Source organism: Orcinus orca, chromosome 3 (assembly GCF_937001465.1).
Source record: "Orcinus orca chromosome 3, mOrcOrc1.1, whole genome shotgun sequence".
In the NCBI taxonomy this organism is placed as follows: domain Eukaryota; kingdom Metazoa; phylum Chordata; class Mammalia; order Artiodactyla; family Delphinidae; genus Orcinus; species Orcinus orca.
Window position 1 is genome coordinate 87,471,925 of NC_064561.1, and position 12,432 is coordinate 87,484,356.

At 36.3% G+C, this 12,432-nt stretch overlaps 2 protein-coding genes across 5 annotated transcripts in view; one reads left to right on the forward strand and one right to left on the reverse strand.

The window, feature by feature from the left end:
- The window catches only part of DMXL1 (Dmx like 1), a 124,919-nt gene extending 116,905 nt beyond the window's left edge, over window positions 1-8,014 (reverse strand). For all 4 annotated transcript variants that reach the window (XM_004267483.4, XM_004267482.3, XM_049708506.1 and 1 more), the window contains exon 1: window positions 7,735-8,014. In XM_004267483.4, the coding sequence (XP_004267531.1) occupies window positions 7,735-7,821 (87 nt within the window). In that variant the 5' untranslated portion in view covers window positions 7,822-8,014. The remainder of the gene's footprint in view (window positions 1-7,734) is intronic.
- A 453-nt stretch (window positions 8,015-8,467) lies between these two features.
- DTWD2 (DTW domain containing 2) overlaps window positions 8,468-12,432 on the forward strand; it is a 155,496-nt gene continuing 151,531 nt past the window's right edge. The window contains exons 1-2 of the mRNA XM_004267481.4: window positions 8,468-8,568; window positions 10,806-10,933. The gene's annotated coding sequence lies outside the window, so the exon portion shown is untranslated. The remainder of the gene's footprint in view (window positions 8,569-10,805; window positions 10,934-12,432) is intronic.

Below are 12,432 nucleotides of genomic sequence, written 5' to 3' on the forward strand. Positions count from 1 at the left end.
CAAGATATTACATATAGAAACCCTAAAGATTCCACCAAAAAACTGTTAGAACTAAGAAATGAACTCAGCAAAACTGCAGAATACAAAATCAACATACAAAAATCAACTGCATTTCTATATGCTAACAATAAACTATTCAAAAAAGAAATTAAGAAAATCCAATTTACAATAGCATCAAAAAGAATAAAATACTTAAGAGTAAATGTAACCAAGGTGAAAAGTCTTGTACACAGAAAACTGTAAGACATTGATTAAAGAAGCTGACAACACAAATAAATGAGAAAACATCTTCTGTTCTTGGACTGGAAGAATTAATATTGTTGAAATGTCCATACTACACAAAACCACCTATAGATTCAATGTAATCTCTATCAAAATTCCAGTGGCATTTTTCACATAGGGAAAAAAAAAATCCTAAAATTCACATGGAACCACAGAAGACCCCAAATAGCCAAAGCAATCTTAAAGAAAAACTAAGCTGGAACCATCACATTTCCTTATTTCAAACTATGTTGCAAAGCTATAAAAATCAAAACAGTATGGTATTGGCATAAAAACAGACACATGGCCAAAGGAACAGAATCATGAGCCCAGACATAACCCACACATATATGGTCAACTAATCTTTGACAAAGGTGCCAAGAATATACAACAGAGAAAAGACAGTTTCTTCCATAAATTGATGCTGGGAAAACTGTACATCCACATACAAAAGAATAAAATCGGACCCTTGTCTTACATCACATGCAGAAATCAACTCAAAAATGGATTAAAAACTTAAACCTAAAACCTGAAACCACAAAACTCCTAGAAGAAAACATAGGGGAAAAGGCCCTTGACAATTAGTGATGATTTTTTGGACAACAAAAGCACAAGCAACAAAAGCAGTAATAGATAAGTAAAACTACATTAAGCTTCTGCACAGCAAAAGAAACCACCAACAAAATGAAAAGGCCACCTAAAAATGGGAGAAAATATTTGCAATCTTATCTGATAAAAAGTTAATATCTAGGGCTTCCCTGGTGGTGCAGTGGTTGAGAGTCTGCCTGCCGATGCAGGGGACATGGGTTCGTGCCCCGGTCCGGGAAGATCCCACATGCCGTGGAGCGGCTAGGCCCATGAGCCATGGCTACTGAGCCTGCGCATTCGGAGCCTGTGCTCTGCAACGGGAGAGGCCACAACAGTGAGAGGCCTGCGTACCGCCAAAAAAAAAAAAAAAAAAAGTTAATACCTAAAATACATAAGGAACTCATATAACTCATTACCAGAAATGAACAATCCAATTAAAAATGGGCAGAAGACTCAAACATTTTTCCAAAGAAGATGTACAAATGGCCAACAGGTACATGAAGAGATGTTCAACATCACTACTCATCAGGGAAATGCCAATCAAAACTGGATGAGATATCACTTCATATCCATTAGGATGCTATCAACAAAAAGATAAAAGTGTTGGTGAAGATGTGAAGAAAGGGAATCTTTGTGCACTCTTGGTGTGAATGTAGATTGGCACAGTCACTGTAAAAAACAGTATGGAAGAGTCCTGAAAAAATTAAAAGCAGAACTACCATATATTCCACCAATCCAACTTCTAGGATTATATCCAAAGATGATGAAATCTCTGTAAGAGATATCTGCACTCCCATATTCATTTCAGCATTGTTCACAATAGCCAAGATATGGAAACAACCTAAGTGTCCATCAGTGAATGAATGGATAAAGAAAATATGTTTTACACACACACACACACACACACAAAAGAATATTATTCAGTCATAAAAAAGAAGAAAATTCTGCCACTTGTGACAACCTTGCGGGCATTATGCTAAGTCAGACAGAGAAAGACAAATAATGTATTCCACTTATATGTGGAATCTAAAAACATTGTACTAATAGAAACATTGTACTAACAGAATAGAATGGTGGTTGCCAGGGGCTATGGATGGGGGAAATGGGAGATGTTGGTCAAAGGATACAAACTTTCAGTTATAAGATGAATAAGTTCCAGGGATCTAATGTACGGCATGGTGACTATAGTTAACAATATTGTATTGTACAGTTGCAAGTTGCTATTAGAATAAAGCTTTAATGTTCTCATCATAACAACAACAAAATGGTAATTATGTGAGTTAAAGGATATGTTAACTAACCTTATTGTGGTAAAGATTTCACACTATATATGTGTATCAAATCATCACACTGCACACCTTAAACTTACACAATTTTCATGTAAACTGTATGTCAATAAAGCTTGGGGGGGAAAAATAGAGAGATGAATCTGTACAGAAAATCCAAACTGGATATCATGCAAAAATCACTTGAAATAAACATATCTTCTTATGGATATTTTTAATATATTATTAAAATTAATTCAATCTCTAGAGTTTATACAACATGATGAGTTAATAAGCATGGAAATACACGAAAACAAACTTTAATTCAAAATGGGCTCTGCATCCAAAGTTCATAGCAGCACTATTTACAACAGCCAAGACATGGAAGCAACCTAAGTGTCCATCAACAGATGAATGGATAATGATGTGGTACATATATACAAAGGACTATTACTCAGACATAAAAAAGAATGAAATATTGCCATTTGCAGTGACATGAATGGACCTAGAGAATATCATACCAAGTGAAGTCATAGAGAGAAAGACAAATATTGTATGATATTACTTATATGTGTAATCTAAAAAATAATACAAATGAATCCATATATAAAACAGAAACAGACTCACAGACATAGAAAACAAGCTATGGTTACCAAAGGGAAAAGGGAGGGGGGCAAGTGATAAATTAGGAGTATGGAATTAACAGATACAAACTACTATACATAAAACAGATAAGCAACAGGATTTACTGTATAATACAGGGGACAATATTCTTGTAATAACCTATAATAGAACATAATCATATATGTGTGTGTGTGTACACACACACACACACACACACACACACACACAATCTCCAAATCACTTTTCTGGACACCTGAAACCAACACAGTATTATGAATCAACTGTACTTCAATTTTAAAAGTCAATCAATGTAATTCACACATAAACAAAATAAAGAAGAAAAAATAAAATGTGCTCTGTGTGATTTTAAAATAATCCATTTTTACTAAATTCTTAAATAAAAATAACCCATCTCCCTGGTTTTAAATAAAAACCTAAGATGTAATACTATACATAACATTCTAAACCAAAATCTAAAACTAGTTTTATAGATTTTTTCCAAAATAAATTGTCCTGAAAAATTCATTTCAAGGTGCCCTATTACTATCAAAACAAAAAGAACAGCACTGGTTCATCAAATAAATTGCCACACTACCTAAGCTTCAAAATTAATATGTATATATTGTAATTGGTACACTAGCTGCTTCTGTCAAAAGATCTATAATCAGAATAACCTATTACAAAGCAATGAAAATTAAATTGAGAAACGAAAATCCTTTTATTAGGCATACATAATATTGGGTTTACTAACTTTGAGACTAAACAAGGTGCAAAGAAAGAACTGAGTTCATATGTGTGCTTTCAAGCATACAACTGAAACATGATTTTTAACTTTAAATTTGGCAGACAACCTTCTCCAATATTCAAAAATTACCCAAGGCCGCCACAGTCAGCATTCTAATTTGGAAATCCTGTGATTTCTGTACTTAGATTTCCTGTTTTCACTGTTTTGTTTTAACCAACCACACCAGGTAAATATCCCAAAGAATTTCTTCCTGGTATACTTCCTGGTTAAATGAGTTATGTTTGGCATGTTGTAATTAACATTATTCTCATTTTTTTAAACACAACATTAAGAATTCGTATTACTTCAATAATTTTAAAGGAACCTTAATACTATTTAAAACATAAAATTTTTAAATAGGCTAAATACGTAAAAAGAAGTCCAATTTGTACTCGTAATAGCACATGAGTACCACAAAAATCATTCTCTTTCTCCAGATACAAACAGTATCAAACTTTCCCCTCCTGTATCTCTCCATCCACAAACATTAACGTGCTTCTCCAAAATAAGAACCTCCTATAAAGGTTTCCCTACAATGAACAAAACAAAAAGTTAAACTACTATTACAGAAAGAAGGAGAATGCTAATTCAGCCTCCATTTCTCTACCAACACCCAGATAGCTGCAGTCAGTCTTTTGACTTCTAATCTGGGTCCCCTTGGCTGGGAACACAGAGTTGTCTAATACAAAAGGGAGTCTGGAGTTATTACATGTTTGTTATCCCTCGTATAACAAAGGCATTTAAATTCCAAACTAGAGACAGCAAGTCCTAAATATTAACACAATCTGTCTCTTGGAAATTATCTCCCTTTCCATTTCACTAAAAACACAATTTCAACACTAAGTATGGATAATCTATTGCATGCACAGAAACATTAGAAAATCCAGATTCTAACTAACTATGCCTGTTTTTAACTTATTATTTGTCTTTTACTAATAAAATTTTTATTCTAAAAACAAAAGTTGTCAACAGATTAGGACCAGGTTGCTCATATACTTTCACTCTAAAGACAGTATGAAATTAACAAGGGAAAAGGAGTGAGAGAAAAATTCATGTAAATAAAGAAAAATTAAAGAATTTTTGCTTCGGATATCTGAAATCTCTCCTGGTTACTCACCTGATATTTATGGCAAAATGCGTAATAAATGACTTTGGAAAAAAATTTTAAACTTTAATTGAAGTATTTTATTTGGACTCTAGTCTAAATTATTAAAAATATTTTTTTAAAAACACAATTTTTAATTACATAGATAAGGCTTCTTTATCTATTAGTCATCAATTCAACCAGTATTTATTAAGCACTTTTTATGTGCTATACATCATAATGAGTTTAGCCTTTATAATAACAGACATTTTTAAGGGTTTTACAGGTACTAAGCAATGAACTTAGCACTTTTTCATGTAACAACCCTATGAATAAGTTCTTCTTTAGCCCCACTTTACAGATAAGAAAAAAAGAAATTCAAAGAATGTAAAAGAACTTGCCCACGGATACATAACTAACTATAAGGACTAGGTTGGAAATCAAATTCAGGTAATGACTCTACTATTAGGTGACACCAGTACTTCAATCACTGTTCCAGGCACTCACAATGAAACTGTGGAAGACATACACAAGGCAAGACAGATCACTAATATAATGAAAGTGCAAATAAAGTGCTTTGAAAGTATCTGCCTACTAGAAGCTTTCTTATTAAGAGAAAAGTCAAAATTGTTTGATGCCAGTTTAAGTAGTAAAAAAGTATCTAATACTTACATATACTAACTATATTAGTAATTTCATATTTTAAAATCAAGAATCCATGAGAAATGGCACTCAATTTCAATTTAAAACCTGTCAGACTGTATTCAAAAAATGAGATCTCATCTCTTGTAATCTTTCAAAACAAGAACAAATAAGTTATCTGCAAACATGCAAAGAGATGAATTACGAATGTAAAGTTTGTCTTTAGAGAAGGCATAATGTAACAGGACAAACAAAGTAATTCTTCAAGTGGGCCTGCAAGAAGATTTCATGTCCCTAGCTCAAGTAAAACTGGAATTTGGAGAGAGTTTTTTAGTCTGCACATACCATCTACCGTTAATGTTTGCTCTCTTTCTATGAAAAGAAAAAGAAGCCAAAATCAAAAGAGGTTAAAAACAAAATTCAAGGAGTAAACAACAGATTCTACATTTTAGCAAAGACAGTAGTTTCAAGAGAGATAAATTTAAGATGCATATAGTGTCCAGTAGACTGAGGGCAAGAAACTTGGTTTATAACGGAATATCAATTTAATATTAGACAGTCAGGGATGGATTAGCTGCAAAGGAAAAAAGATGACTGTTAATAAACTATCACCAAAATTATAGAGACCTGGGATCTCTTTATACTAAATAACAACAAAATGTTTATTTTTACCTTATTTACTGGACTGATTCCTGAGATCTGGAAGAAATCTGCAGTAGGCTTGGTGGGAGATGATTAAAGCCTGGTCTATGGAAACAGACTTTATAATTCAGTAGAACTGTGCAACAAGCTACATGATGGCGTAGGATAGTCTTATCTTTGGTACATTAACTCATTTCTCCTTTAACATAACAGAAGCATTCACCAAGATTTTATATACACTTAGAAGGATCATCTAGGTGTATAAATAGGCCATCATATTGTATATGCTTTGAAGTTCATATCACTGCTTACATAGATTCTGAATGCCTTCTCAGAAAAAGTTGTTAGAATTTACATTGGAGGAAGCACTCATAATTTTAGGAGATGACAGAGAATGTAATGTTACCATCCTATAATCTCCCACTGGCAAAATCTTCTTAGGATGATCTTTATTTTCTAAATAGCAAGAGCAGTGAGCAATGTTCAACTGCAGGGAGACTAGGGTTGCCCACTGAGACCCTCAGAGTCACCCTCCTCTTGAGCACTGAAGCGAGATCAACATTTAGAATTAGAATCTCTAAAACTGCTAGTGTCAAGTGCAAGTTAAGGTGTGTATGAGTCACTCTACAGGGGAGGTACAGACTCTATTCAAAAGCAAAGTACTTGGTTGGCACAGATCTAAAAGCACAATTCAGGTATTAAATGCCTATACCATATTAAATAATAACTACTTTTTTTTCCTATTATTTATTCCGACTGATAAAGATGACAAAAAAAAGTCAAAATCGTTTGAGAAGAAAACCTAGGGCATCTACTAAGATGTTTATTTTGTTTCACTTTTTTATGCAAAATTAAGTTTTAATCACAACTAAGAGATAGCTATTCAAGTTGTACCAAAAATCATGAGCACGATACATATATTCAGATATAGGCTATCATGTGCAATACTGACTTATAGCTTGAAATTATTATAAAAACTATACTTAATTCTTTTTTAAAAAAACCGCTATAGTTAAGGCAGAAAATGTCAATATACTGATAAACAGCAAAAGTTTGGGGCCCTCTTCCTTTCACTATCTGGGGAAAACAAATGAAAAACAAGACACTTTCATTTAAACTTTAACCTGGAATTACCACTACACACCAAAGAGGAATTTTACTGAGAAACAGTAATGCAACTTTTAGTAATTAATGTGAACAATCTAAAATAAATATAAGCCTCCCAGGACTACTAAACTGTTACATATGGAATTCAAAGGATGGCAGGAGTGAACCATTTACGAAAAATAGTTTTTTCTTTCCAAAGTTATTCCCAGTGAATTTAAAGAAAAATAAGTGAAAAGCACTGTTTTCACTCAGCGCTAGTTGTTGACAGCTACCTGTTTTTAAAACACCCATTCTTTTCAACTACAAAGACACTTGACCTAAACTTAGAGGAAGAAATGAAACCAATCCCAACTATTCCTCAACTTGACAATTAGAGCCTATGGAGTGGGGCAATAAAAAGCCCACATACACATTACACACCAACGATTCTCGGATAAACGATTTTAGTAAACCTCCCCAGCCCAAGGACGTCAGATTAAAAACTTTAAAAATCCTACAAAACATTCTAACTTCTGAGTTTAGCCTCTGTACATTAAGTAACTCAATGACCGAAGCGTTACTGCCTCCTTCGTTCTCAAAGGCCAGGTACGCCGGCCCTAAGGAGCTGGGACCTCCGTAGGAGACGCCCCGCGAGGGCGACGAGGCTTTCTCGGCCTCTGCCCGTCACTCTGGGCCGAGCCCGGCTGACTCAGGGGCGCGGACTCGCCACGGGCGACGCGGGAGCCTCCCTCACTCACCGTGAAGCGCTGGTCGCCGACGCTGCCCACGGAGAAGCAGTGGTCGCCAGGGTTCACAGCCCCGGTCAGCACCTGGTGCAGGTTCATGTCGGCGCCTTAATCCAGCAAGGGATGTCGCGTCCGGCTCATGCCCGGGGTCAGCGGCCGCTTCCCTCCCTCTTTCCCTCACGGGCGGCGGCTGCTCTTGGGAGGAGACGGCGGCAGCGACAGGCGCCAGGAGCGGGAGCCGCTCAGCTGCGGCCCGCAGCTCATCCCGAGCCCGCGCAGGCGAGGCCCGGAGGGGGCGGACCGGCGAGCGGGCGGAGCGCCGCGCTCTTCCGCGCACCTGTCACAACCCGCGCGGGCCCAGGTGAAACTCGGGGTTGACCCAGCGGCCGCGACCCCGGGCCGACTAACCGGCCAGGAGGGACACGCCGTCCACAACACTTCCTCTGGGTTCTGGGTGGCTGGCCCGGACCGAACCCGAATGGCGCAAGCAGCACCCGCTAGTCCTCGGCCCCCTAACCTGGCTTTTCCCTGCTCCGGTGCCGGCCACCCCCACTGGCCTCCGCGGCTCTCTACGCGTCGCTAGGTCCCTTTGGTGGAAATATCGCGAGATTCTCGCGGCGAAAAGGAACACTGCGGTAAACGATTTACTTTTTTACCACAGTGTGCAGAACGGCAAGTGGAAAACGCCTCTTCGAGTGAGATGTTGGCCAATCCAGAGATCCAGTGCACCTAAGGCTCCGCCCACTGCTGAGGACAGACCAATCTCTTTGAGGCTTGTGAGGGACGATGTGCGTTTGAATGTTGAACGTAAGGAACCTAGTAAAAACATAAAGAGCCTTGGAAGAGGTAAGGGTTGTGAAATCATGCTTTAGGTTGGGGCGTAATCTGACTTGGGCCAGAAAGCTTAAAAGGGAGAAGTGCATTATAAATGCAGCTGCGGTGTCTTCGGTCCCGGTAGAGACTACAAGTCCCAACAAGCACCGCTCCCCTAGGCGTCCCGCGAATACTCCAAGTGAATGTGAACCGTGCAGTGTCTCTGTCCCCGCGCAATGGTTACCTCGGCCGGACGCGCGTTTCCAGTTCGCTAAAAAGGAGAATTTTGAAAGGTTTAAACATTTGACAAGTACTAAAATGAAGGGTTTTCGCCAATGTTTAACTTAACATTCGTTTTGAAGTAGTGCTGATAACAGTACTGCACCAGCCCTGCGTTGAGCTGTTTTGGAAAAACCTAAGAATTCCAGAATGTTTAGTGTCACAGTCTCAACTGTGAGATTCAACTCTAATTGTATTTTAACACAAGTTTTGTATTATTATTGATAAACATCTCTTTATGTCTCCTCCCAGGTACCCTCTTAGGGACAAACTGTCCTGTATCCCAAGTGTCTAGTGCAGTGCGCTTTCCAACCTAGGTGTTCAGAAAATGTTAAATGAGTGAATGTAAATAGGAACTCCCCACCAAAAAAAAAAAAAAAAGTAGTTTTTTTTTAAAAATTGGTGAACTGATTTTGATTTTATATCCTTTTCTTGTGGTAAAAAAACAAAAAACAGAAAGCAAAACAAACAACCCCCCAAAAAGTTCACACTATTACTTGGATAGGAGGAGTACTGGTAATTTTATTTCCTTTTGCTTTCCCTACGTTTTTTGCAGTGTACATATACTTAATTTAGCAATAAAAAAAAGTTACTTAAAAAATAAGTTTAAGAAAAGAATCTCAAAATTAGTGGATATATGTATAACAGATATACCTTGCTGTACAGCAGAAACTAATGCAACATTGTAAATCAACTATAATAAAACCTTAAAAAAAATAAATTTAAGAGCCATCTCCCTTTTTTTAATTTGAAAGATGTAAATGAATTCCATTATTTATCCCAGTCTCCTCATAAAAATAAGGGATTTAAAACATAACTTGTCTTAAAAAAAAAAACCTATTTTATTGAGGTCTAACATACAGTTTAGTTTGTGTTTTAATTATTAATTCAGATTTTATTTTAAATGACTTTAAGTTAATTTTATATTTTAGATCTTGAATCAAGGTTTTTCTATATTCCACATAAATTCTGTGTATAGACCAAAGTTTAACATGTTTACTCATTCTATTCTGCCTATCTTTTGGTTTTGAAGGGCATACTGTTTAGCAGAATAAAAGAAACTAAGGGACCTAGTAGTCAGAAAATCTGAGACCTACTCCTGATCTGTCATTTGCTGTGTGACCATGGAAAATGTCTTGTAAACTTTGTTTTCGTCATCTGTAAAATTAACAAGTTTAACCTGATTATCAACACATTTTACTTGGCATTTTTATTCCTGATAAACATCTGTTAGGTTTTTTTTTATTATGCAAACAGAAAGTCACAAAACTTGTAATCATCCTTATCAGTTCACTCAGTCCCATGTAATTAATTTTTTTTTCATCTTGATCTTTTGTTAGCACTTTTATGAATTCATCAGTTTTCCATTAGAGTTCTGAAAATGCTTATTCATTCAGTTCAGCAGTATAGTCAATTACCAGAAACCTGTACTTGTCAGAGTCTTTTCCATGAATTCCTTGAAGATGAAACCCTTTTATGGGAATATTTTTGCAAAAGCATCAGAGTACACCCAGAACTGTCTGTAAATGACAAAAGACTTAAAAATGACCACGGTTAAAGATTTGATGAAAATACATAATAATGCAATTGGCAAGGAAATTTAGTTATTTCTGAGATATATATTTTAAAGTAACAACTAGAATTATGACTTATACCAGAACATATAAGATTTTTAGAAATTTCGTGTAATGTCTGAAACATTTATATTAACATATTTCCATACAAACATCTGTTAGTTTTTATTAAATTCCTTCATCCTTGAAATAAGAGTTTGACTCCTGGCCTAATCAGTCATTTAGACAAGTTGCTTAATCTCTTCGTGCTTTACTTTCCTTATCTGTAAAGTGGGGATAGTAATAGACTTTCTTCAGACAATTACCATGAAGATTAAATGAGCACAGTGTTTAGCACATAGTCAGAATTCAATAGATGTTAGCTACTCATTATTATTATTAAGTTAAATCTAACCTTTTGACATATTCTTTCTAAAGTTTTCATATAGTGTCAAACCTCAGTCCAAATCAAATTTTCCAGTGATGTTTGAGACGCCACAAATGTTCTGAGGCCATCCCAGTCTGTATCCAAAACTATGGGACTACAGTACAACAACTAATGAAAAGTGAGGACATTCCTTTTACTCTTATTCAGAAAAAAATGCCCATTCAACAACCTATCTTTGATGTTTAGCAGATGAACTCTTTCAATGAAACAACTAAATCCTTTTACTATATCTATTTATTCCACTACAGCTACGGCCTGCTGTCTGGTTTTATATAGTCCTTGAGCTGAGAATGTTTTTTACATTTTTAAATGGTTGGAAAAAATCAATAGAAGAAAAATATCTCATGATATATGAAAATTGTATGAAATTCCCATGTCCATTAGTAAAATTTATTGGAACACAGCAATGCGTAGACATTTAGATATTGTCTATGGCTACTTTCACACTACAACTGCAGAGCTGAGTAGTTTCAACAGAGACTGTATATCCTGCAAAGCAAAATATTTACTGTTTGGCCCATTAGAGAAGAAGTTTGCCGACCCCTAATTTATAGGAATAATCCTCTACTGCTCTATGATCTATGAAATAGCTTTTGCTGTGCAGACTGGTTGTTGTACTGCATGACCACTCAGCTTAATTAGTAAAACATTTCATGTTGATGATTACACAAGCATCTTTAAATACATCTATTGTATCCCTGATTCCCCAATATTTATCATAGCACAGAGTAGATCCTCACTAATAGTTGAACCCTGAATATAGACAGGACCTGACTTACATATATATAAAAAGAGTCCCTGAAGAACCACCTTGGAGAAGTGGCCATAGACAATCCCTTTACTTTCAAACTGCTGCTCTTCATAGATCACCCTGTAATGTCACTCACCTCCCCCTTAACAAGGTTCTATTCAACCCTAAATCCAGTCCTGACTTCTTATGCAACTTGAGCATAACTCTGACCTTGTAGCAAAATTAGTAAGATAAGGAAATGGAAGAGATGGAGGTAAATTATACCTTTCATCCTCCCTTCCCTGTCCCCTCCGCCCAAAGGCCACAAGTCCACCTCCTAACACAGAAAGTCCAGGGGAATTCTTGAATCTAACTATTCCCTGATCTGTAATTGAATTTTGTTATTCTGTCCTTTGAATGTTCAAAGGCTATGTGCCTTTGTGGTTTTTCCCTTTAGTTTCTTTCATTCTTTTTTTCCCTGTAGTTTCTTTAGTTTTATTCTTCAGCTTTATTTCTAAGAAATAAAAGAGGAAGGATGGGTCTGAAAAAGGAAGCCTTTTTTTAAATAATTTTTTTTAAATAAAATTTTGCCTTATTTTGCCTTATTGCTAGCAGCAAAATCTCTTAGAAAACCAAAGTACTGTGGTTTTGGGGACTGGCAGGACAAAGAGATATGCTCTCTTCAGTGCTGGTCTTAAAGGGAAAGGGGACTTTTATCAGACTTGAGGGGTGGTTACAGTGTAAGGAAAAGCAAACAGGCTAAACTCTGAGATTTTTTTTTTTGGTGGGGGGAGGAGCATATAGGAAGTCAGCTCAGATGGAGAAGTAATCATGCCTCTTTCTCACTAGCTTATTTACTGACATCCCTGTCATTACCCTCCTCCCTG